General features: G+C 40.9%; 1 protein-coding gene across 1 annotated transcript in view; it reads left to right on the forward strand.

Moving 5' to 3' along the window:
• Positions 1-1691: 1691 nt before the first annotated feature.
• LOC133953180 (FERM and PDZ domain-containing protein 1) overlaps positions 1692-27141 on the forward strand; it is a 39313-nt gene continuing 13863 nt past the window's right edge. The window contains exons 1-9 of the mRNA XM_062386976.1: positions 1692-1804; positions 9349-9471; positions 10314-10477; positions 13886-13988; positions 14123-14168; positions 15525-15629; positions 25490-25585; positions 25902-26027; positions 26168-26287. Of these exons, the coding sequence (XP_062242960.1) occupies positions 9353-9471; positions 10314-10477; positions 13886-13988; positions 14123-14168; positions 15525-15629; positions 25490-25585; positions 25902-26027; positions 26168-26287 (879 nt within the window). The 5' untranslated portion in view covers positions 1692-1804; positions 9349-9352. The remainder of the gene's footprint in view (positions 1805-9348; positions 9472-10313; positions 10478-13885; positions 13989-14122; positions 14169-15524; positions 15630-25489; positions 25586-25901; positions 26028-26167; positions 26288-27141) is intronic.

Consider the following 27141-nt stretch of genomic DNA (forward strand, 5'->3'; position numbering starts at 1 on the left):
ATACTATCAAAGAGCTTTTACCTCAATTTGTTTTTGGATATAAGTGGGTACAAGAGAAAAAAGAGGAACGGCAGCACATGTTCATGCTGTTTCTTTACAGCTGACAGATCAAAGCAGATTCTACCTACCGTCCTCTCTGATATAAGCACGAAAAAGAAGCAGCCATGCTGTCTTAAAAGCAAAGAGTCAAATTAAGCAAGTACTGTAGTCGCAGTCTCGTACTGAGCTAATAGTTTATTGTTGTGTGCTTGCTTAACACCCTGTACTACTTTGGGAGGAGTTGGAGGCACAGGAGTTGGAGGAAATGATCAATCTTTAAAAATAACTAAATGAAGAAAATAGACACATTCAGAAAGCAGAGAGAGACAACAGGAAACTGAGAGGAGGGAGAATTATGAAAGAGAAATATATTAAGGGTGAGAATTGGAGTGGTGGGACGGCAGAGGTGGGAGGCAGGGGGGACAGCAGAGTTCCCAGCATCTCTTTTCCCAGGGCTTTGTAGGGGCCTCATTAAATATGGATGGTGTTTGGAGCAGTGCAGGGGCAAGTGGGACTCCACAAACAGCCCAAGCAACGCAGGCAGCCTGGCAGGCCCATCCTGCCTGACTTGACTCATCTGTCTCTCTGTCTTCCTCCTCTCATCCCTCAACTCAGTTCATTGTCTCCCTCCCTCCTTTATTTCCCACCACGTATCTCTTTTCCGACCTTTATCTCTGCCGTCATGTGTGTCTGCCTATCAAACTCTCTGATGGGACAGTGTGTCTATTTTTTCTGCCTGGCCTGTCTGTTCTTGTCTCTTCCCCTCACTCCATACTGCTCTGTGCATCTTCCTTTCATCACTGCTCTTTTCCCTTCCTCTGTGCTTTTCAAACTCTCTAGGAGGATTATCAAGATGTTTGATTACTGCAGGTGGATTAAGAGGGACATTCAATACATTGTTCCCTCCTGTCATGAAAGCTTCATAATTTTCTGTTGAGATTTTGATTATCAGGCTTAGTATTGGAACCATCCAAGGCAGATTTACCACAAGCTTCGAGATTGTGAAACAATGTTATAATATCCTGTAGAAGCCACAACACTGTATGACATCAACTGCATTTCAATAAAAAACATGGTTAGTCACAATGTCAAGGATTGGTGGAGCTTGACTTTACCACGGAAATGTTTACCACCACAACACGAATCGTATTGGCTACGATCGAGTACGATCCCATCATTCAGCGTTGCGACACAAGGTTACTACACTATACTCTACATGAAACACTATACATACATAACATGTAAACACATTATATTTCAACAATTTATTGGGTTATATATTTGTTTTAATTCAAGAGGAAGCGATGGATGTCGTTGGATTCACTTCTACTGTTTATGTGATTTTCCCTCGCTCTTATAATAATTATACACACAATCTTTTGGTTTTGGATCAAATGTTTTATGGTCACAATTCATCTCACAGCTGGTCGACTTGGTTCCAACTTAAAACTCTTTTTATCTCTCTTTCAAACTAAAATCATGTATGGATTTCATTCATATTATACACACTTGTGCACATTCCTCCTGTATCTATGATCTTTATTTGTCGGCTTGTAAATGTGTGATCCATCAATCCATCTGATGGTGTCTCCTCAGCTTTGTGAAATTATCAATCCTAACACTTGATCTGATGTTGTGTCCCTATCCTCAGGAGATGAAGACAAGCTTTCTCTGTCCTCTTCAGCAGAACGATGGACAGACAGAGAGCAGAGCGGGACTGTAACTGGCACCTTCATGTAGCCCTGCTACTCAGGCCAGAGAGCAGGTGTGTTTGTGTGTGTGTGTTCTCATGTTGGGGAGATTTATATCTGTTTCACAGTCACATTATACATTATGTAAATCAGGTAATCAATGTAGGTCAATATAAAGTCCTCTAAAGTCACAGAACCACAACTGTGTGTTTGTGTCCCATAAATCAATGAATATAAATATGTTCACATAAAAACAAAGATGGTTGATTTAGAGGATTAACATGTAAGATAAGTATAAGATAAGGAGAGACTAAGCCACACAGACATAAAGAGGAAAGTGAATAGTGAACAAGTGTTTGAGTTATAGTTTTAGTCCGTCTGTCGCCTTATCAGCCCTGTAAGGTTAAGTTGATGCTCAGTCTAATCTGGCTCAGCAGGAGTGACGCACAAACTCCCTGTCACAGTCTGCAGACACACACTCTAATCCTATTTGTCTGCTCTATGCTAGAATGTGCGTCTCTATGTGTGTGTATTCAGATCATGATGCAAAACCAAACTCTGTTGTAGAGGTGTGGACTTGGCACTACTTGGACTCCAGTCAGACGCCATTCATGATTTTGATGACTTCAAACTTGACTTGTCAAAATCAAAAATAACCTGCAACTCAACTTGGACTTTAACATCAATGACTCAAGACTTCCCTTGGACTCATTTACTTGAAATCACTTATTTATATTTCATTGGTAAAACATTACATTAATTTATCTTATTAAAATGTGTGCAGCTATTTCCTGTCGGCATTCTCATTCGTCAAGGGAAGTGATGGCTGCCTGAATTAAAGCCAGCTGGTCGTGGGAAAGTAGAGAGATATCCTTTAGCCTTTGACTTCTGTGTTGTGTTTTCCCCAAAAATATAGTAAGTAATAAAATGTGAAGCCAGTTTAGTGGTTATTTACTGGGTGATAAAAAAAAGAGACTAGTTTGGCTTGATGTGTGTGCGTTTGTTCTTGACTTGAGTGAGCGTGTGTATTTGTTTTGCTGACCTACTAGACAAGTCCAAATCCACAAATTAATGTGTCAGTCTAATTGTAAATTGGATTTGCTGATGTTTGCATTATTAGGCCATGTTTTATGCCTTAAGTCAAGAAAGGAAAAAATGTCCATCCTTTTTTCTCCATGGTCAGCAGTTTTAAATGACAGCTCTCCTGATTTAGATATTTTGGTATAACTAATTTTGTCTCCTTTGCTAAGCATTTCCATCCCTTACCAGTCTCTCTGTAAATCAGTGGTTTCCGATAAAAAGTTTTTTTTAGAAATCGATAACACATTGATTTGTTGTCATTGAAATATTAAGTCTCACTTTGATGAATGAGAAAATTATAACATACTGTAAAAGCAACTCACTCCTTCACTCCTTGCACCTCACCCACCCACTCACTCAAATCAACTTGCTTTATGAGGATGACTGTTAGGATACAGTACCACACTAAGTACTCAGTAGTGTTCAGAAGTAGTATTCAGTATTCATTCTTATGTGTTTTGTCTGTAAGGGAATGTGTGAGTAATTTGAAAATATGCAGTTTTATCTGTGTTTCATTTATCAAATGTATTTGAAAATTATATTTCGTTTTAAAAGTGATTCAATATTTGTGTTAATTTATTACACAAAGCTATAGTGTTTAATTCATGGTTCTGCGTCGAAGCTACGCTGTAGCCTATGGGTAGACGTTTATGCTACACAGAGCCCTACACTATACCCTGACATGCCCCTCCCCAAAAATTAAACAATGTGTCGAGGTGACGCAGACCACAAGTCAAGAGCTGTGATTGGTCCACATGGTAACTTTGCATCTCCAGCCGACTTGCCACTATTTTTTAATTGGGTTGAAGGAACGAACAAGGATGTAGTCTTCCTTTTTTTCATTGCAGTTCATTAAGAAAAACGAATTGCTCTTCAACATCTCTCAGCTCCAACTCCAACATGATCCGCTTAGTAACACTCAACATTGTTCTGAAATAAACAGAGACGCGGATCATTTGTAAATAAGCGAACCAGAAACTGCAAGACGCTTCTAGTATTTCGATGGTGTTGTTGCAGCATGACTCACACAGTCCTAACCACAACTATGAATGCTGGGCCCCATGCGTAGGCTACGTGCTTAAGGCCGGCGCATCCTTCTGCAACTGCGGCTTTTCGCGCAGTTGTGTCGAAGGATTTGTGTGATATGTGTGACATTTAAAGATTCAGAGAGGAATATGGATAGAGGGAGAGCAGTTGACCTAGTGAATTAATGAAGAGAGAGAATAAGTGTGGGCAGTGGGGGATAGTCTACTATTTAAGTGCTGCTGCACCCCCATTCCGTAACTTGCGTGTGTGTGTTTCTCTGCAGCATTTGTTATGCTGCTCAGCTCCAGTCCAACATTTCTGGCAGATGACATTAAAGTTCTCTGTAGCAATTTAATAGAAGAGTTGTGCCAACTGAAATAAAGCCCACCAACACTTATAAATAACACCTACCACTTGATTATAATTTATTATGCTTGATGTAATGTTAGGTCAAAAGAAAAGTTTGTAAGTTTTATAAATTGGGAAAAGCAAAGGCAAACAGATCAGCAGAGGTGGGACCAAGTCATTTTTTTGCAAGTCCCAAGTAAGTCTCAAGTCTTTGCCCTCAAGTCCCGAGTCAAGTCCCAAGTCAAGACAGGCAAGTCCCGAGTCAAGTCCAAAGTCAAGACTGACAAGTCTCAAGTCAAGTCCAAGTCCTGCAGTTTGAGTTTCGAATCTTTTCGAGTCCTTTTGATCACTGAGTAATAATATATTTATACAGATCATGTATGCTTTTAAAATCTGTATTTATTTATTTATTAAAACAAGTGCAATTGAAATTACAGAAAAAAATTGTGCCAACATTGCACTTCCCTATTGCACTATTAACCAGTCATTTTTAACATTTAACTCATATTTTGCAAGAATATTCTTCATTTTAAACCACTCCTACAGAATGAAAACATTTGAAAAAACAAGTGCAACTGTAATTATTTGTACAAAAGTGCTAACAGTGTATTTTGCATTTTAACTAGTTCCACAGCAGTTTCTGTCCTGTCCTGTGTTTATCTCATCTCATGTATCTCACCTCATATTGTCTGTGTGTGTGTGTACATGTGAGAAACATAACAAATACTTGAACATAACAATGAACAGGGTTGTGCTTTTTATATGTCAGGGCCCTATGCTGCATTGCATTTGCAAAAGACCAAATTGGCCAAAAGTCTGTCTGTCATTTGTGCACGATGTGGACGTAGTATGATTCCACCCAGTGCCGCTGCGAGCCATTTTGGTGCCCTAAGCATAACTCATCTATGATTACATTAAATAATCATCAATAAGTACAAACAAGAATAGTCAATCTTCTTTAACTTTTTTTGAGCAATTTAATATATCTCTTGTTCTGCCTTTTTTGTGATATACATGGCTAAAAGGTACCTAATATTTCTATACTGAAATGATATCGGCATTATAATTGTAAGCTAATTTATTTAATGACGTTATTGTTGAGGGTTGATTTGTATTTCCGGTTTTAAGTGGGTTGTTGGTAGTGACTCTTATTTTGAAAGGGGGTTTTAAAGGAAGTGGGTGCTGTGATGAGTGAAGTTGTAAAATGAACGGAGAATAAACGGGTGTGCTGTCCCGAGCGCATGACCTGCTCTCATGTCCTTTGTCGGCTGAAGCCGGACTTATGATACAACCAAACGCTCGGCTACATAATTATAATAACTATGATAATTTTTCAGTTGCTTTTTTTTGGTGCCCCCTCAGGACTTGGTGCCCGACGCACAGCGTGTAGTGCGCGTTTTTGGAGCGGCGGCGCTGCACACACAGACTCACACAAACACGATGACAGATACAGAGCGCTCCTTAATAACATACTTTTTAATCTTTGTGTTTTGGGGAAAGGAGCAAGTCTTATCAAGTCAAACGGCTCAAGTCCAAGTGAAGTCACGAGTCATTGATTTTGAAGTCCAAGTCGAGTTGCAAGTCTCTTTACATTTTGTCAAGTCGAGTCTAAAGTCATCAAATTCATGACTCGAGTCTGACTCGAGTCCAAGTCATGTGACTCGAGTCCACACCTCTGCAGATCAGTATATTAAAATGAGAGTTGGGTTTCTGAGAATAAGCAGACCAGTGTAAGCAGATGGTCAGGTCATGATTCATCGATTAAGGTTTGGATCAATCTGAAGATTGATGTGAGATATGGATAAGCCTCAGTAATAATTTAAACATTAAGGATGTTTTTTTTAAGGTCTGTGACAACAACATCAATGGCTCCGATCAGTGGGTTATATAGTCATTAGTACGGAACCTCAAATTGACCTTTTCATATCTGAATAAAAAAAACTCTATTAAAGGATCAGTCTAGGCAACTAGTAGTGGCAACTAAAGCTGAGGTTTGTTTGCGATGCACCACCATGTTTCTACAGTGGCCAAGAATGGACAAATCAGATGCTCTGGAAGAGGACCTAGCCGTGATGCAAATATGGGGGGGGGTCTGCCCTTAGCTGCACTACCGAGTTGGTCCAACTGTGTACGTGTGGATACAGTAACACACCCTTGAATATGGCGACCCTGCAAAATGACCTTACTCTGAAGGTCGTCCAGGTCATTCAAATCTAATCTAATTGTGTTAGATGTTATTATGTTACTAACTGTATTAACACCTTCAGACTCAACCTAACACAGTTTAACTGTAAATTAGTTTTTTGCTTAAGTGTCAAAGTTTTCCTTGAAATTCTGGTCTGGTCCAAACAATAGAAATGTGTCTTGTAATCGATGTTAGAAGGAAGTACGGTAGGATATACCCACCTTCATCTAATGTTACACCATGTCTTATCTCAAACACTGTGGTGGAAAAACAAGAACCATTGTGAATCCCTAAAGCCAATGAAAGCCACAAAAGTAAAAGAGGGGATTGGCCATGTATGACAAACCAGTTGCCAGTGTTTGACATTTAAAATGCAAAGACATTTAGTTGTAATATATCCCTGATAATCTTTTCTTAGAAAGAAGGTAAATCCTCTGTGTCGTTTCCTTGCATTTGTGAATGTATCTATGTCACTCATACGATCACTGTGTGATTGAGCTAGTTGGATTATTCTGACCCTAACAAACGTTGTGTCTCTGTAACCTGAGAAGTGAGATACTGCAAGCTAACAGGAAGAATTAGATATGGAAGAGCGAGAAGAGAGGGGCAGATAGGATGAAAAAGAAGTGAGAGGCGGGAGCAGGAGAGGGGTATACACAGACAGATGGTTGGATAATGTGCTTATGACTCAAGATCTCCCAGGAGACATTGCTGTCTGGCTGTGACACACACCACTTTCATCACTAAGCCCTCCTCCGGTCTCACCTTATATCACACTTGTGTCTTTACTGTCTTCCTCTCATTCAGTTTCCTGTGGTGGTCACATCACACTGTGCCTGAGAGACTCTTCTCCTCTCCTCTGTCCTTTCCTCTCTCCTCCCCTCTTCTCTCTTTCACTGCTCCCTCTACTCACCCTCTTGTTTGCTCGTTTGCTTTAATGGATCTTGCTAATGCCCATCATCAGTTACATCTTTTTGGGGGAGAATCCTTCCTGCAGCTGCTCATCGAGGGACACAGTACGCCTGCTGAGATCATTCAGTCTTTAATTCCATCCATTAGTCCATAAATGTTTTTATGTTATTAATCCATTGTTCTGCTTGTAACCCTTTTCACAAGACAACAGCTCTACTGCTTTTAGCTGAAAAGTTCCTTCTCATTAATCCATCAATTCACTGATCATTTAATTCCTCCTCTCATCCATTCATTTGTCACTTATCTGCTTATCTAACATTTTCTGAATGAACAACTCCATCCATCCTTTTGCGCCTTTGTGATTATTTTATTGCTAGAATAAATGCTTCATTCATTCATTGTTCACTTGAATCCATCGTTCATAGTGAAGTGATTCTACATCCCAGTCACAGTCCGGTAGTTTCAGTCTGTGATTATGTGAAAGGGGTATTGGGTATGGGTTAATGACCAAGTCTTTGTCTAACCGCCTCAGTCATCTGGGAGGGAGTTTGTGTGTGTGTGCGTAAGTGTATATACACTTGTATTATTGGGGGCGGTGTGGCAAAGGGGGTAGAGTGGGCATTCTCTGACATTGCCAGATCAATCCCCACTCTTACCCATCTGCATGCCGTAGTGTCCCTGGCAAGAGACTGAACCCCTAGTGTACTCAAAATATTTGTCGCTTTGGACAAAAGCCTCAGCTAAATGACATGTGTATAAATGTAATATTATTGTAACCTCTTTAGGACTGTTCCAGGATAAACTCAAAGCATAAGGTTTGATGATTGAAGTCAAGGCAAAGTTAAAGGGATAGTCTACAGAAAAATGAAAACCCACCCATTATCTAGTCACCACTATGCAGATGCAGGGTTGGGTGAGTGCACAAACACTTTTGGAGTCTTGGGGGTAAACAGCGTTGCAGCCAAATCCAATATAATTGAAATAACTGGTGACCGATTTTGTCAAATGTAAAAAAAACAACAGAGTATTGAAGAGAACATTTATACAAATATAATTTATTGTAGCTATTGAAATCAAGTCCAGACTGAATTCTGAAAGTTTGTGTCATTATGTGCATGGGGTGATTACACAAAAAGCAGAACAGCAACATCTAGTATTTTAGTAAACTGTTAGGGTTCTCTGTCTTCAGGAGTGGTGCATGTAGGACTCCTACAGATAAACAAGTATATAACACTGAAAACTTCAGTTTAAATTGTTACAAGCTTTTATCAAGTTAGACTAACCAAAACATTTTCCCTGATTCCACAATTGCACTGACGCAAACAACAGACTCTCATGCTGCATTATGGTCACTGTTTTTAACTTTGGTTGATGCATGACAGTATTGATTTTCAGTAATGAAAATGTATGGAGTAGTCAAAGGTAACATTTTCTAAACCCTGTAACCTTTTGTTAGAGAGCACATGCATGTAAGATGATATGACATGATATAAAATATTGAGGGGTTCCCCAAGGACCCATTAAGTCACGACCATAGGATCATGCATTAGCCTGACTACGTCCCACTGAAACCAAAGACAACTCATGTCCATTACAGCCATTTCAGCAGCCACCGCCGCCTGCCAGCATCATTTATGATAACAACCAGCAATCAGCAGACACACATGGAGACACCATCATTATTGAACGTAATTTATTACAATTTAGGGAATACTGATTCTGATGTTTGTTGAGATTTGAAATCAAAATGTGAGCAGTTGGCTCATTAATGGTACTGAGAGCCTATTAGGCTGCATAAACCCAGAAGTGACATCATTGTTGGCCTCAGCCCATGTCTGATAGTCAGAGGTCCCACTGTCAAGCCTAATGTGTGAGGGTTGTGTCTCTAATGCACTACAAGTTCTTAAATTTGTATTTTGTAAATATTTGATGACCTAACCTATTTATGTTCTTAATTTTATTCTAGCACCAAAATATTAAATCACGTTACTTGACACTCTGCATAAACAGTAAGTGGAGCTTGTTTCAGAATATATGTGATTTCTTTCACACTTTCTTCCATGCTAGGTAAATGGAGGTGGAGGACAGGAGCCGCTCCCCATCCCGTAAGACCAGCCGGGTGGAGCAGGTGGTGGGACGATGGCTGAGACGTTCTCGAGACTTGGGCAGCAGGTCTCATTCCCTGAGCAGGTAGACATACTCCTAGTTCTGTTTCTTGGGTTAGATTCTCCCGTAGATTGTTTTTAAACTACTGCCATAAAAGGGGCCGTAGGGGCCAATTATATCTATGCACAATTCCTGATTCTGTAAGGTGCACATTTAAGTAATTTCTTGTTTACTTTTAGGTATATAGCTTTGAGCAAAGCCTCCTATTGAATATATTTTTTTATTAATTTCTTATTCATTATTTCATCTGACTGGATGTCCACTAGGGTTTTTCGGCAGTAATCAGTGTTACTCTGTGTTCAGGCACATTACGACTATGTAACGTTCCCCAATTTTAGTTCCATTTGTGTATATCAATGGTAGTGCCCATATCACCAGTTATTAATAATGTCTGATTGTTGTCTGTGTCTGCACACAGCAGCAGCAGTCATATCAAAGAGTTTAGTCTATTCACATGATGAGGGGAGAGTTGATGATGTGACTTTGGTGTTAAAATATGAATAAAACTGTGAACATTTTGAAGGTCTACCATCTCACCTCTGTAAACTCTACAGTGAAGCAACAGCGCCAAACTTCTTAAAGATCTTTGATGTTCCTATGAGGAGTGGGCTGCCACAATCAAGATAATGTGCATACAAATTCAGTGCAGCAGAAGAGTTAGGTTGCTCAAAGTAAAATGTTTTGAATTAGCTTTTTTTATTTGTTATGTTTCAATACCCTTTGTTGTATCCATTCTTATGCTGCTGATTATTCTCATATAAATATATAAATAAGAATTGTTTAAATGCTTCAACAGAATGTGTAATGTTCGAGTAAGATGTCAGAATTCACAGCTTATTATTTTCTGGCCCTCCTTTCCTCTCTAGAGACCGGGTTGCAGAGAATGGGAAGACTGCAGAGTCCTGTGGCTCTGATCAGAGGAATTACCCATTTCGATTCAATATTCAGATTCCTCGAGACCCCACCCTCAACTCTCATGGCCTCACACTCTCCCCCCAAGCCCCCATCCTGGTACAAGAGGTCACCCCAGGTATGAAAGATTTATAAATGTTAACCTATTAATGAGGAAAAAAGCAAAGTAATACTACAAAGAAAGATCTGTAATTTTAACCTTTGAAAGAGAAAATGATGAAACTTAAAATCTGGATTGTCTGAAGTACAAACCTTGTTGTTCTCATGCCTCCCAGTGGTGACAGCCAGTGGCACAAGGCATTCTGCTTCAGGGTTGTCCGTCCATCCTTATGTACTTATGTACGTCCAATACACGATAGCTCAAGACCACCTTGAGGGAAATTTTTCAAATTAAGTATAAATGTTCACTTTGACTCACGAATGAACTAATTCGATTTTGGTGGTGAAAGGTCAAATTCCCACAAACTTTTCTTTTACTTTCTGAAGACGTTATCTTAAGTACGCCTCAAGAGAATCCGTCAAACTTGGATAAAATGTTCACTTAGACTCTTGGATTAACAAATTTGATTTGGGTGGTCAAAGGTCAAGATCATGGTGGCCTCAGAAAACCTGGCGTCTTGAACATGATATCTTAAGTCTGCCTTAGGGGAATTTCTTGTCACTTGTACGCAGAGATGATCTGATTCGATTTGAGTCAGAGGTTAAGGTTACAGGGACTTCAAAAGAGTCTGGAAAAAATAGGTAGACTAAAGACTGCATCTGTATAATCAGATGTGTAACCCTCTACTACACAAACCCAAAACACAGCCCTCACCCTAGATATCTCTGGAGTAGAGGAAAAAAATATTTTTCAGTGTTAGGGAGTTTGGTTTCATAGCTGACACCGCATGTTCAGTTTAGCTTTGTCGCCCTTGTACCTTTCCATTGGCATCGACTCCTTTTTCCATAGAGAGGCCATTCTACTGTTTCTCTTGGCATTGTCTGCAGTGTTTTGGTCTGCTTTATCAGTATCTCCTGCCCAAAAGACACAGCTGCTACATTGTACCTGAGTACCTAAGAGAGCAGCCTTGCACCAGCCTGCCCATCCAAGTGACAGGAGAGTAGCCCTCCAAAACTAAAGTTGTTCTCTCAATAGCCACCGGAGAAATAAATGAAGCATAAGTGTACTGTACTTCTGTGGCAGGAGGTACCGATTGAGATGGCTCGAAGGCCTGGCAAGGAAGCCCCAGGAGACTATACTACAGTAACAAGAGCTTTTTAAATCAGGATTTCCCCCTGATAAAATTAACTGATCCAGAGTTATGAATTGCCAGCATGTTTTTATAACTTTAATCATCCATTCATATATTATCTACATCTTTTATTATTTGAGGGTGGACATAGAGTCTCTCACTAACTCTCCAAAAACCGAATAATTCACCCTCACATTGAATATCCAGCTCTCAAAGCTCTCACTCAATAAAGGATTAATTTCCTCTTAAAGCTGATGCTCACCTGTTTGCCATGTTCAGTGAATAATTAATACATAATAATTGCTGACCTTGTGTTGAACCAAATGTCTGTCTCTGTCGCTGTCTTGTCTTGCAATGTGTTTATATAACTCCTCTTGTCATGGTAGAACACTAAAGCCCAACCGAATGGAATATTGGGTTCGATGCTGATTTATTAGGGAGTAGTATCAGAAAATGTATTTTTAAACTTGAATGACACTCAGTAGAGTGCATACCTCTGCCAGGGCTCAACAGTCCCCTTATTGCGCCACATTTAAATTTACTAGATCTGGATTTTTAGGGGAATCTGAAAGGTCATATAAAAAAGTCATATAAATATCCGATTTGCCACGTCAGATTTGAGGGGTGTTTTTTCTTTATCCTTTTAACTAACATATATACATACAAGAATATAAACCCCATGGCGAAGGTACAAATTTGGCAATGATTCCTAATATGTCATTCTCAATGACATCCTGAAGACAAATTATTTTAATTTAGGCTTGATATTTTATAAGGCAAACATAAACTTTATCATGAATAACCAAAAGAAGAAAAGAAATAACAAATCCAACCAAATATTTAGAACTTCAATTAAGAAAATAAATGTTTTTTGAAAAAAAAAATGTACAACTCATTTCTAAAATTAAGCTGAATGCATAAAGGAAAGGTTCCAGAACCTTTTTCTGTTTAAATCATTAACATCTGCTCAGTTTTGTTTGGTTTCCATATTAATACTTAATAATTGAACACATTTCAATGGATAGAGAGTAGGATTTCAAAATAAGGAAACATTTAAGAAGATATTTATCGTTCCATGTTCAAAACATCTGACTAAACACATTTAGCAGTGTGGTGCACTTTACCCGAAACTCACACACACAGGTTAAACACCCAATTGTCATCGCTAACACACAACCACTCGTGACACACGTGTGCAATCATGTTACTTTATTACTGCACTTTAGAGCATCGTGTTTATGTTATGTTGCGGTCAAAGAGTATGTGAATTGTTTACATACATCAATAACCAACGTTTTCTCAATGTTTGCCTTCCACCATACTCTCCCATCCTAGACCCTACACAAGTATTGTCTCAGAAAGGGGAATAGGAAGTGAATCCCCTCCACCCGGGAAAATCTCATCCATCAATGGATGCTGCGTTTGATGATATAGGATATATTGGATTGATTCTAACTGGTTGTAGTCAAGGCTTGATTCAGCAGGAAAAAGGATCCTTTGCAAGAGAATGACCTGTGATCTCGATGAAGTCCTATGACCTGACCCGGCCCACAGGCATTATGCTGAGGCACAATGAATGATTTCTTATTGTAAAATCATATAAAGCAGTTTTTTATTATTTTTGCTTATTGTAGTTTAATGATTGCTGATTTCTGCATTAGCTCGCTTTGTGTGTCATCTGATGGCTGTGTTTGATTTTGCGAAGGTGAGTATAGCCTGAATTTGGGGGTTTTTGTTTATTGTTCTGAGAAAAGGAGAGGATGTTTAGGTCTGTAAGGTTCTTAGAACAACAACAATGTACCCGGGCTGTATCAAAGTCGGTCACCAGAATAAAGCTACTGCTGAGTCTATTAAATTGTATTGTTCTAAATTGTGACATGTCTCATGTAGATATCTCAATATTTTGCAAGTCATGTGTTGAAGTTACCTCTCAGCCTTTTTAGATCCAAGCAATGAAGTTGTCAATGAATCTAAAGAGTCAATAGAAACAAACACAGGTAATTACAATTTAACATTAATAAAGAATTACAAAAAAAATAATACAGAATTGTCCATGACATTTCCGAATCTTGCAATATATTTAGTTAAAAGATGTTAAAGGAGAAAAGTAAGGGGAGACTGTGGACTGCTAATTAACCTATATTTCTGATCTTCCTGCAGTGGCACAGTGAGGTTTGTAGAGCTCTAAAAAAAAAGAACGGCTACTGCTTCTAATCCACCCCTGTTGCAATATTAATGCAGAACAATAGAACACCCCCAGACTTGACAACACAAGGACATTTTTGTGTGCGTAGGTGGTCCTGCAGATGGCCGGCTCATCCCTGGTGACCAGCTAGTGAAGATCAATAACGTCGCTGTGGATGACCTGACCCCAGAGCAAACTGCTGAGATAATCAGGTCGACACTGACAGCTGCATTCACAAACAAACATGCACATGCATGATTATGGTTACACGCACCTCACAAAACAGTTTGAAATAAGTTATGCACATCATGTCTAACAACAGCACCCTCCCTTTCTTGTATTTCAGGGAATGTCAAGATATGTTGACAATGACGGTACTCAGAACAATGCTGGTGAGTCTGCTGTGTTAAACTTACCACACATAGAGACACACACATAGCAAAAATGTACATCAACACACAAAGCTACACTGGAAGACTCTTTGATAATTGTATAATGACTGCCAGCAGAACTTTACTTTAGTTTCCTGTTTCCTCTTTTCCTTATGTTGTAGAAAAACAAACATTAGCCTCTATAGTGTATCTACACTCAACAATCGATACTGTACACACTTTCAATATACACACTGGATTCTAATTCGCTGTTGTCAGTACATCACTGATCAGCTTGGGGTCAAGCGTCATTGGTAACAAGAATCTTGTCACCAAGATACCACCACTACATCACTGTCAACAGTAGCAACATGTTAAATGGTAAATGGCTTTGTATTTATATAGCGCTTTTCTAGTCTTAATGACCACTCAAATCGCTTTACAGTACAGTTCTACATTCACCGATTCACACACACATTCATACAGTGCATCTATTCGCAGCACTTAGTTATTCTACGGGGGGCCATTCGTGGTTCAGCATCTTGCCCAAGGACACTGCGGCATGCAGATGTGTCAGTCTGGGGATCGAACTGCCAACCTTCAGGTTGGAGGACGACCACTCATGTTACACCCCATCCCCACTAACTTTCACACACACACACACACACACAAGAGCTGTCTATCTGAGTGTGTGTGTGTGTGTGTGTGTGTGTGCATGTGTGCTGCCTCTATCTGTGAAGTTGACTTATGTATTTGCACTAAGGTGAAGTAGATGGGTAATCAAACTGCTGCCCGTCAGTGTTTCTCATCAGCAGCTCTGCTGATGGAGGCACCATCACCATCTGATTCATAGCCCACAGCTCCTCCAAGAAATCATTACTGAGTTGCACGGATTTATTAGCATTGCCCAGAAAATATTTATTGTTGTGATGGTAATACAACGTCACACAACTTTTGAAACTAGGCATGCCTAATTGAAGATTTCTTTTCATCTTGAGCACAAGGTGATTTAAGAGTAGCAGTCCGACAGCTTCTAGTGCCTTCGATACGCCAACAATTAAGGCATCAGTTTGATGCAAGTACCTGTACTTGGAATCTCCCATTATTTACCCCAAAATTTAAACAGCCTTGACTTATACAGATAAACCTTAACCTTAACATCCCGCACCAAGATAAAATATGCGATATCAGCATTGTGGTTTTTGTTTGATATACTGTATAACAATATACTTGGGTACATTTCTGTATGTATTGTTTTATTTCCCTCATATGTACCACTTCAGTGTACTTCACTGAAATGAAACCCCACATATCCAAATTCAATGAAAATTAATTATATAAAAATTACTATGACAACTTGATTTGTGTTTGTTACAGGGCCCAAAGTCATCATTCATCACACCGGAGAAGAGGGCCAAGCTCAGATCCAACCCTGTAAAAGTTCACTTTGCGGAGGAGGTGGAAGTAAATGGGCACTGTCAGGTGAGTTGGAGAAGATGTTTTGCTGGTGTTGTTTACCTTGATGCAATAACCCAGGCTTAACACAATTTGTCCTATAGGGCTTAACAACATGTGACGTCCTCTGACATTCAGTAAAAAAATGTAAAAACCTCAGAGTGGGCGACATGTGAGGAATCCCTCTACCAGGACGGACAGAAGTGCAATAGATACCACGTGTAGCTTAGCACGGCACCAAAAATAACAATATTTAAAACATTAATGAAAAAAACATAAATAGAGAGGTGTATTCAAGCAACCTATTTGTAATCATAATCCTTGATCAGCTGCTAACACGATCCACCACCCCATTTCTGGCATGTCCCAGCAACCACGATAAGGCAGAAACTGGGAAGAAGTTAAGTCAGTAACATGCATTGATGGGACATTAATGTGATGAGGAGAGAGAAGTGGAAAGAAATGCTCCATGTGTCAAGTGTCAGAGGGTTCACAAAAAAAATCACTGCATTTTGCACCGCAATACACCCATCATACCATTTCTTGACAGTTCACATATACATTGGTAATTTCTTAAACTTTCTGTGTGTAGAATTTAGTGGTGAAGCTTCATGTTGCAGCTGAATACCCCTCACCTGAAACTCCCCTTCCAAACATGAAGGAGAACCGGGCGGCAGAAGCTGGCTCTGGGGACGTGGAACGTCACCTCGCTGTGGGGAAAGGAACCGGAGCTTGTGAGGGAGGTGGAGCGCTATCAGTTAGATCTGGTGGGGCTTACCTCCACGCACAGTCTCAGCTCTGGTACCGTACTCCTGGATAAGGGTTGGACTTTATTCTTCTCCGGAGTTGCCAAGGCGTGAGGCGCCGGGCGGGTGTGGGGATACTCATAAATCCCCGGCTGAGCGCCGCGGTGTTGGAGTTTACCCCGGTAGACGAGAGGGTCGCCTCCCTGCGCCTAAGGATTGTAGGGGGGAAAACTCTGACTGTTGTTTGTGCGTATGCACCAAACAGCAGTTCAGAGTACTCGGCCTTCTTGGAGACCCTGAATGGAGTCCTGTATGGGGCTCCAGTAGGGGACTCCGTACTTCTGCTGGGTGACTTCAACGCCCACGTGGGCAACGATGGAGACACCTGGAGAGGCGTGGTGGGGAGGAACGGCCTCCCTGATCTGAACCCGAGCGGTCGTTTGTTATTGGACTTCTGTGCTAGCCATGGATTATCCATAACAAACACCATGTTCGAACATAAGGGTGCTCATAAGTGTACCTGGTACCAGAGTACCCTAGGCCGAAGATCAATGATCGATTTTGTGATCGTGTCATCTGATCTGAGGCCGCATGTTTTGGACACTCGGGTAAAGAGAGGGGCGGAACTGTCAGCCGACCACCATCTGGTTGTGAGTTGGATCAGGGAGTGGGGGAAATTTCCGGATAGACCTGGTAAGCCCAAACGAGTAGTGCGTGTGAACTGGGAACGCCTGGAGGAGGCCCCCGTCCTAGGTATCTTCAACTCACACCTCCGGCGGAGTTTTTCTGGCATTCCTGTGGAGGTTGGGGGCATTGAGTCGGAGTGGGCGGTGTTCAAAGCCTCCATTGCTGAAGCTGCGGCGGCTAGCTGTGGCCTCAGGGTCTTAGGCTCCTCAAGGGGCGGTAACCCTCGGACACCGTGGTGGACACCGGTGGTCAGGGAAGCCGTCCGATTGAAGAAGGAGGCCTTCCGGGATATGATATCCTGGAGGACTCCTGACTCGGTTGCAGGGTACCGACAGGCCCGAAGGGCTGCAGCTGCAGCCGTGTCGGAGGCTAAGCAGCGGGTGTGGGAGAAGTTCGGAGAGGCCATGGAGAAGGACTTTCGGTCGGCACCAAAGTGTTTCTGGAAGACTATCCGGCACCTCAGGAGGGGGAAACGGGGAACCATCCAAGCTGTGTACAGTAAGGATGGGACTCTGTTGACCTCAACTGAGGAGGTTGTCGGACGTTGGAAGGAACACTTTGAGGAACTCCTGAATCCGAATAACACGCCCTCTATGTTGGAGGCAGAGCTCGAGGTTGATGGTGTTTCATCGTCAATTTCCCTGGTGGAGGTCACTGAGGTGGTCAAACATCTCCGCAGTGGCAAGGCCCCAGGGATTGATGAGATCCGGCCAGAAATGCTAAAGGCTCTGGGTGTTGAGGGGCTGTCATGGTTGACAAGCCTATTCAACATCGCGTGGGAGTCGGGTAGAGTGCCAAAGGAGTGGCAAACCGGGGTGGTGGTTCCCCTGTTCAAAAAGGGGGACCAGAGAGTGTGTGCCAATTACCGGGACATCACACTTCTCAGCCTCCCAGGTAAAGTCTACTCCAAGGTGCTGAAAAGGAGGGTTCGGCCGATCGTCGAACCTCAGATTGAAGAGGAACAATGCGGTTTTCGCCCCGGACGTGGAACTACGGACCAGCTCTTCACTCTCGCAAGGATCCTGGAGGGGGCCTGGGAGTATGCCCATCCGGTCTACATGTGTTTTGTGGATCTGGAGAAGGCGTATGACCGGGTCCCCCGGGAGAAACTGTGGGAGGTGCTGCCGGAGTATGGGGTAAGGGGGTCTATCCTCAGGGCCATCCAATCCCTGTACTCCCAAAGCGAGAGCTGTGTTCGCGTCCTCGGCAGCCAGTCAGTTTCGTTCTCAGTGGATGCTGGTCTCCGCCAGGGCTGCGCCTTGTCACCAATCCTGTTTGTGATTTACATGGACAGGATATCGAGGCGTAGTCGTGGTGGGGAGGGGTTGCAGTTCGGTGGTCTGAGGATCTCGTCACTGCTTTTGCAGATGACGTGGTCCTCATTGGATCTTCGGCCTGTGACCTTCAGCACTCACTGGATCGGCTGGCGGCCGAGTGTGAAGCGGCTGGGATGAGGATCAGCACCGCTAAATCTGAGGCCATGACTCTTAGCAGGAAACCGATGGATTGCTTACTCCGGGTAGGAAATGAGTCCTTAGCCCAAGTGAAGGAGTTCAAGTACCTTGGGGTCTTGTTCGCGAGTGAGGGTACTATGGAGCGTGAGATTGGCCGGAGAATCGGAGCAGCGGGGGCGGTATTGCGTTCGCTTTACCACACCGTTGTAATGAAAAGAGAGCTGAGCCGCAAGGCAAAGCTTTCGATCTACCAGTCGATCTTCGTTCCTATCCTCACCTATGGTCATGAGGGCTGGGTGATGACCGAAAGGACGAGATCACGGGTACAAGCGGCCGAGATGAGTTTTCTCAGAAGGGTGGCTGGCGTCTCCCTTAGGGATAGGGTGAGAAGCTCAGCTATCCGTGAGGAACTCGGATTAGAGCCGCTGCTCCTTCACTTAGAAAGGAGTCAGCTGAGGTGGTTCGGGCATCTGGTAAGGATGCCCACTGGGCGCCTTCCTTGGGAGGTGTTTCAGGCACGTCCAGTGGGGAGGAGACCTCGGGGAAGACCCAGGACTAGGTGGAGAGATTATATCTCAACACTGGCCTGGGAACGCCTCGGGATCCCCCCGTCAGAGTTGGTCAATGTGGCCCGGGAAAGGGAAGTCTGGGGCCCCCTGCTTGAGCTGCTCCCCCCGCGACCCGACCCCGGATAAGCGGATGAAAATGAGATGAGATGAGATTCTAGGGTAAAGAAAATAATTTTTTTTACAATTTAGATGAACCACACAAGTGAAAACAGTATTATTTAATATTCAATTTACGCCAATAGATCCCTTTCACCTAAATCTTACACACTGATTCTTTAATTAGGGCTTGGTTCAATTTGATTTTGAATACCGAATATTGATTTCAGGATATTTCATTGTACAATACCAATTTTGCCTGGATATGAAACTAGATAGATAATTAAACTTGTAAACTGAACAAGGAAACTTCCAAAAACCTCAAACCAGGATTGAAAGATTGCTTTGATGATGACCGCACTGGTGATGCTGCATGTGCTGTTGCTATATATATAAAGGCTAGATGTCTCATCCACGTTGCCGGCCAACGGAGTCAAACGTCCGCACATGGCGGCCATCTTGCCAGAGGTTGCTCGCCCACCCATAACATTGTGTTGGTATTGGAACATGTACTTATTAATTTACTATAACTCACTCAATTTTCAACCGATTTTTAAAAGGTTTGGTTTGTTATAAACATCAGAGATGTAGTTATGACACTGCATAGTTATGAATAATTATGTTTTGTTCTAAACAAATTTCTTATGTTCTAAAAATAGGTACAAGATTTCCCTTTACAAATATACATCAAGAAATGCTGCATGTTGAAATCCCCACCCTTTAGAGAGATGTATACTTATGAATAATTATAATTATAACCATGGCTTTTCATATGAAAATAACATTAAACAAAACAGATAGGTGCAATAAATACACACATGCACAAGGTATTTATGTCAAATCAACTTTTATAAAAAAATATTACTAATATAATAAAATAATTATAATTATTACATGTTTAGTTTAAACAAGTAATAATTCAAATTATTGTATTATATTAGTAATATTTTTTTATAAAAGTTACATTTATTTGCAGTAAAAAAAGGTGTACGATTTCCATTTACAAATATACATAAAGAAATGCTGCATGTTGAAAATCCCCACCCTTTAGAGAGAACTAGACACGGAGGACAGACATAAAAAAGGACCAGAAAAGTGAAATCAACAAAAATCTATAAAACTTATTAACCTCTTAAGTGTCGGGTGAGATTAGCCTAAAACGCTGTATGAGTGACAGGGAACGTGAGATAGCCAGTGGTTTTCAAACTTTTTACACTGTGTACCACCTCAAATAATATTGGGCTCTTAGACTACTAACACCATCATAGACCTTTCTGGGTTCCACCAAGATAAAGGATTTAATATAACAAGCCATATGATGCTCTCATTAGTTTGTGACATTCCACAGGCAAATACTCACAACATCAGGCATCAAGTCCATTGGCAGGTTGTCATCCGTCCTTCTAGAAGTGGTTGTGGTTCTTGTTGCTACCGACTAAAATAAACAGTAAAGAAGTTTTGAAAGTCTTAAATGTGATGTAATAAACAACACATATAACTTATATAACTAAAATGTGACATTTAATCACATATTTATATTGATACATCAATCTTATACACCTTAAATTATTGTTGGGTAAGGGTTAATTATACACATACTCTTTGAAGATGAGCTGGAAAGTTAGAAATAGTTGTCACAACACCATCTTTAAGCCGGACAGTCTGCCCCGTCCTGTCAAAGTCCTCTCTCCTGAAGTGCTCACTGCAGAGCATAGTACTGTCAGAGGCAGCAAAACGGTCCCTTCTTAGGGAAACCTCCCACATCCTCCTCCTCTCTCCGTTTTTGGGAAACCTTAAAAAAGTGAGAAATGTACCCAGATATATAAATGGTTGTCAACATTTTCAATCTGTATTTCCATTTACATTAAGGTTAAGGACACAAATACACACCTAAATTATCATATTTTTGGGGTAATTGTATGTATATGTATGTATGTATGCATGCATGTATGTACATTAAGAATAAGATAACCACACTAAAAAAAAATTAAAAGGTGTCCAAAAGAAACATTCAGTGATTGTGTAAACATATTCTAAAAAGCCTTGTGTCAACAACAATCTAGTAATACTATTATGTCATAGCCCCGCTGTTCCTGTACATACTTCCACTGAGTAACTTACGATTATCCTAAAATTAAATCATAATATTGCAATATCCTACAGGTGAAAGGTGATCCCACGGGTTCTCATTTTGAGACAACGGCTATTGGAGCATCTGTAGGCTGCACAAAAGGCTGGCATCTTCATTGGCAATAAAGTCAGAAATCATAATGTAAGATGTTTTTAACAAACCAACTCGATCGGAAATCATGTGAAACTTCAGTTTAATCATGTACAACTTAGGTAATATTGAAAAGTAAGAACAATTCTTTCTGCCTCTCCCATAAATGTAAAATTACTCGGAACGAGTCTAGCCTAGCCGTGATACACAACTAAGCTGCACGATTAAGTCATTTTTCGAAGAGAAAAGCTGCGATTTCAACATGTTCAAGCATCCAGAATTCTAACCACGTTAATAACGTTTGTAAGAAACCAAACCATTTGTAAATCCGTCAAAAGATTTCAGCGAGATAAGAGTATTATCGTTTGTGCAGATCACTGACCCTAACTCAGGTACAACAACAGTTCCTTCCAGAAATATGGAAGTTAATCTGTGTCATCGGGATTTGAAACAAAAAAGACATTGAATTTCTAGCACTGAATATTTATGCATGGAAATTATGTATTTGAATGTTTTTCAACGTATAAAATTCAACCGCAAAAAATTCAACCTCAAAAAATTCAACCGCAAAAAATTCAACCTCAAAAATTCAACCGCAAAAAATTCAACCTCAAAAATTCAACCTCAAACAATTCAACTGCAACATCCAGGGATCCAAGGAGGAGCAATCGATTCCAGATTCAAGATCGGGAGCGTGCGTGAGGTGCTTCGGTGAGTGTTTAAACTCTTCTATATGCCATCGGTGTAGTTTGTTTCTGTAAGATGTAGTAATAGACAGCTGACATGTGTACATTCACGTACTTTATTGGACATAAGCTAAGTGGAACTTAAACGAGATGACGTTCGGATTTCTTTTCTGAACGGGCCAGTGACTGGCATGGGTAACGCCAGGATTTCAATTTTGGATGGGCCACTATTTAATAGGAAAAATAATACTTATTATATGATCCCTGCCTGACTTGTTTGTGTTTATCTGCTGTAGACGAGCTTTAACAGCGCGGTCCGCCGCTCTCTCTCCCGTTAAAAGTGAATGTCGCTCACCCAGCTCTCTCTCTCTCGCTCCACTGTCAGCTGTAACCCTCAGCTGTTTTAAGACACGTCACACCAAGACGCTTTGACAGCTCTGACAACGTTGAAGCTACAGCCGAAACAGTAAGGACAGGGCCGGTCTTTCCTACAGGCGACATAGGCGGTTGCCTAGGGAGCCACTCAGAGGGGGGCGCCAAAAACCGCGCCAAAAAATTAAAATATATTATATCTTAAAACAGCTGACAGGGCCGGGAAACCTTTCAAAATAAAGTTCCCCAGCCCAGCCGTGCCCGTCCTCCGCCCTCACGTCGCCGGTGGAGAACGGTGTCCCAGGTATGTGGGAGACACGTTACACCAAGACGCTTTGACAGCTCTGACAACGCTGAAGCTAACTCACCTTCGACATGCAACATCAGAGCAATATTGTGTCCCGACGTCGACACCGAGCGACCGTCTTTTCAAAAGAGAGGAAGGGATGTTCGGATTTGATTGTGTGGTAGGCAGCATTGATGAAAATAAATATGTATGCGAGTTAAAAAGAAGTGGTCTACGTATTTCTGATTTGATTTGGCTTTTCGTGCATTTGGTTTAACACATGTAGTAACAGGAGAGAGAGACAGTGGAGCGAGAGAGAGAGAGAGAGAGAGCTGGGTGAGCGACATTCACTTTTAACGGGAGAGAGAGCGGCGCACCGCGCTGTTAAAGCTCGTCTTGAGCAGATAAACACAAACAAGTCAGGCAGGGATCATATAATAAGTATTATTTTTCCTATTAAATAGTGGCCCATCCAAAATTGAAATCCTGGCGTTACCCATGCCAGTCACTGGCCCGTTCGGAAAAAACAATCCGAAAGTCATCTCGTTTAAGTTCCACTTAGTTTATGTCCAATAAAGTCCGTGAATGTACTTACAGAAACAAACTACACCGATGGCATATAGAAGAGTTTAAACACTCACCGAAGCACCTCACGCACGCTCCCGATCTTGAATCTGGAATCGATTGCTCCTCCTTGGATCCCCGGATGTTGCAGTTGAATTTTTTGCGGTTGAATTTTTTGAGGTTGAATTTTTTGCGGTTGAATTTTAAATGTTGAAAAACATTCAAATACATAATTTCCATGCATAAATATTCAGTGCTAGAAATTCAATGTCTTTTTTGTTTCAAATCCCGATGACACAGATTTACTTCCATACAGAAAGCTTCCCACTGGCAAGATGGCTGCCTGTGATGACGTTCTAGACGCCGCTGGAAGACATCTAGCCTTTATATATATATCTATGGACAAACAAACAACACACAGAAGAATTGCCATCTATTTCTTGTTTCCAATTTTCTGTTTCTGACTCTTGAGGTCCAGCTCATGGTGCCATTCTACATTAACACAGCTGAGGACAGAATGCTCCCTGCATGGCATCATTACATGTCACTTCTAGCAGAACAAAATAAACCTTAGGATGCAGTTGTCTCCAGATGGAGAACAATGACCCCAAACTGAGAGCTGGTTCCACAGGAGAGAAGCCTGGCAACTGTAGGCTCTTCCTCTGATTCTGCTCTGGCTGGCTGCAGGAACCACAAGAGTATTTTTACAGGGAGCCAATGTAGATAAGCAAAGACAGGTGTAATATGATCTCTTATTCTAGTTCCTGTCAGCACATGTGTTGCAGGATTTTGGACCAGCTGCAGGCCTTTCACAGACTTACTGGGAGATCCTGATCATAAAGAATAACAGTAATCCAGTTTGGAGGAAAAAAATGCATGGACGAGCTGCTCAGCATCCTTCTGATACAGGATGTCCCTAATGTTCATAATATTGCACAGGTTTAAATAGGCTGTTTAGAAAAGATGGACAGCTTGATATGGGTCTCTAATTAGCTGAAACATTTGGGTCAAGAGTAGGCTTTGGTACGTTGCCTGTTTGAATCAGATCAGAATTGATATAATATGGAACTGTTAATTCATGGTAAAACACTGGCTGGGAAAACAATTGCTTTTGATGAAGAGAGGAAGGAAGTGAATTCGGACAGATCTATAGAAGTGAAATATATTGTGTTGTGTAGGTTAATCATATACATTTTTTGTTATTCCTTTAATCATCTTTTCACATATCTTGGTTGTCTTAGATTCTAAGACAAACATGTTAGTCATTGTCTGGGTTAGTTAGTGTTAGTCAAGTTAGTGGTTTGTGGGAGGTTCTAAGACTTATAACCTCTCACAAACCACTAACTTAAGCTTTCCTAGATTTTGATAGAATCCGAATGTCTAACAGACAGTGCTTGAAATGACATTCATTTTTTTTAGTGTGTAGCTTTTCACTTAGGTGAGGAGTGATGTTTATGCAGTTTTCTCTGAGTTCCGATCCTTTCAGCGGATGTGAAATGAGCTGGATGAGGAAAACCACAGAGCCTGGAGTGCCCATTACTAATCACAGGGAAAACACTGATCGATATCTGCCTCATCCTCCAGTCCTTATGTCTGTGATTACAAGGCAGTAAACCTCAGATTAGGGAGAGAGAGAGAGGCTGAGGGATACAGAGATAAAAGAGGGGGTGAGCTGTGTCACCATCGTTAAAAAGAAGACAAAGGAATGGAAATGAAAGATGGAAGATGGGGGTTGTCTAAAAGTGACACTGTCAATACATAAAAGCACTTTCTAAAAACTGAAGGGAACAGGAATGAGGCAGGAAAAGATGAGTCACCACAGAGAACAAACGCAGTAGACAGAAACAGGCCAGATGATATGGTGCAGAGAAATGCTCAGTGAGAAGAGCTGAAAATTAGACAGTGCTCATGTTACTTACTGCAAGTACAGTATGTTATAATCTGTAGATTGTGCATCTTATATTTACCTCCCAGGTAACCAAAGAGTTTTGTTTTGCCCCTCTCCAGGTTTATGTGTTTGTTTGTCAGCAGGATTATAATGAAGATAGAATTATCATTAACATATACAAATCCATTTATTGTCATCTGTCTCTGTAAGTCTGTTACCCATAATCCTCTTGAACCAACAGGTTTAGGATGCAGACATTTTTATCTGACACCTTCTTTTAAACCCTGACCCTGACCTGGACCCATATCTGGTTTGCAGGGTAATTCGCTGTTCTTCCTGCCTAATGTTCTGAAGGTTTATCTGGAGAACGGGCAGACCAAGGCCTTTAAATTTGAACCCAGCACCACGGTCAAGGTATTGTACAATGTTCAGTCTGCCATACAGATATCCATACAATTATCATAGACTGACAGATACCTGAACATTTTCCTTTCTGGGGTTCCATGTGAGATACATAATGTGCTTATGAGGTGTGGAAGAGCGATTTTAAAACTTTATTCAACCTAGGTCAAAAACTATAGGCACTATTGTCAAATCTATATTAAATTAAAACTATACAATAAAGACATTACATTATAAAAACATATTATATTGTAAAATAGTATTCAAATTCCATCCACTGCTCAGCAAATCTTTCATGATGTAATAAAACATCTTCTGTGTGCATCAGGACATTGTGATGACACTGAAGGAAAAGCTTTCTCTGAGCCGTATTGAACTCTTCTCCCTGGTGCTGGAGCAGCAGCACAGCATCAGTAAACTACTGCTGCTACACGACGAGGAGAGAATTCAGCAGGTACACATTTGCACACATACACACACACACACTAATAACAATTATTTTACATGTTTCATCAAATATAATCTGTGACAGTATTTAGCTGCATTGAAAAATACAGGATATTTGAGGAAAAGAGTGTATGTGTGTGTGTCCAGGTGGTCCAGAAGAAACAGGCCCATGACTACAGGTGTCTCTTTCGCATTTGTTTCCTGCCCAAAAACTTCCAGACACTGTTGCAGGAGGATCCCACAGCCTTCGAATACCTCTACCTGCAGGTAGACAGATGAAACTAGTTTGGCACTGTCAGACTAATTCAAATTTTTAAATGTTTCTGAAACCTTATTGTTTATTTCTTATTTCCATCATTGGTCGCATAACAACCAATCAGAGCAATGAAATGTTTAACATAGCACAGTGTGATGGAAAAATGTTGACGGTGTACTGAAGTTATACCTACAACAATTTGATTTCAACCATTAAGACATCAAACAGCTCTTTCATAGTATGGCTGCTCTCTTTTTTCTTTCTCAAACTCAGCATAATGTTCAGCTTTTCGTAAATTTTTACACCTGCTGACTACTTCAACCAATTTCAACCATCAGCTTTATTTTGCCATTTTGTTTCTGTGTAAGGCATCTAGATATATCACATATAATCTTAATTTGTATTACATCAGTTTTTTTGTCTTATACTGAGGTTTTATTCTATTTACTCAATGAACTGTATGTTGATATTTTAAACTGTGGCTCATGTCTTGTTTATAATAAATGTTTGAGATATGGTCAAGGCTTTTATGTGGTCACATTAGAACAATTATAAGATGTAAATAAGTCAATAGGCTACATTTATTTTGGAAAAAATGTATGTTCTTTGTCATAAATGCCACTACCTGGAACTAATATATTAGTACACATTATAACTAAGGGGTACTTAAATGTAACGAGGCGAAATAAAACTGGGCTTTAGGGTACACCCTGCAAACCCTATAGTTACTGTGTAAGTAAATGTAAGAAGGGGAATCTACCACCGTATATACTGTATATCTAGCTCAATAACTACAGAGAACAATATAAGAACAGTGGTTGAGATTTTATTTGCAGCAAAACATGAAAAAACTAAATGTACGAAA

Source organism: Platichthys flesus, chromosome 5, assembly GCF_949316205.1.
Source record: "Platichthys flesus chromosome 5, fPlaFle2.1, whole genome shotgun sequence".
NCBI classification, from domain to species: Eukaryota; Metazoa; Chordata; class Actinopteri; order Pleuronectiformes; family Pleuronectidae; genus Platichthys; species Platichthys flesus.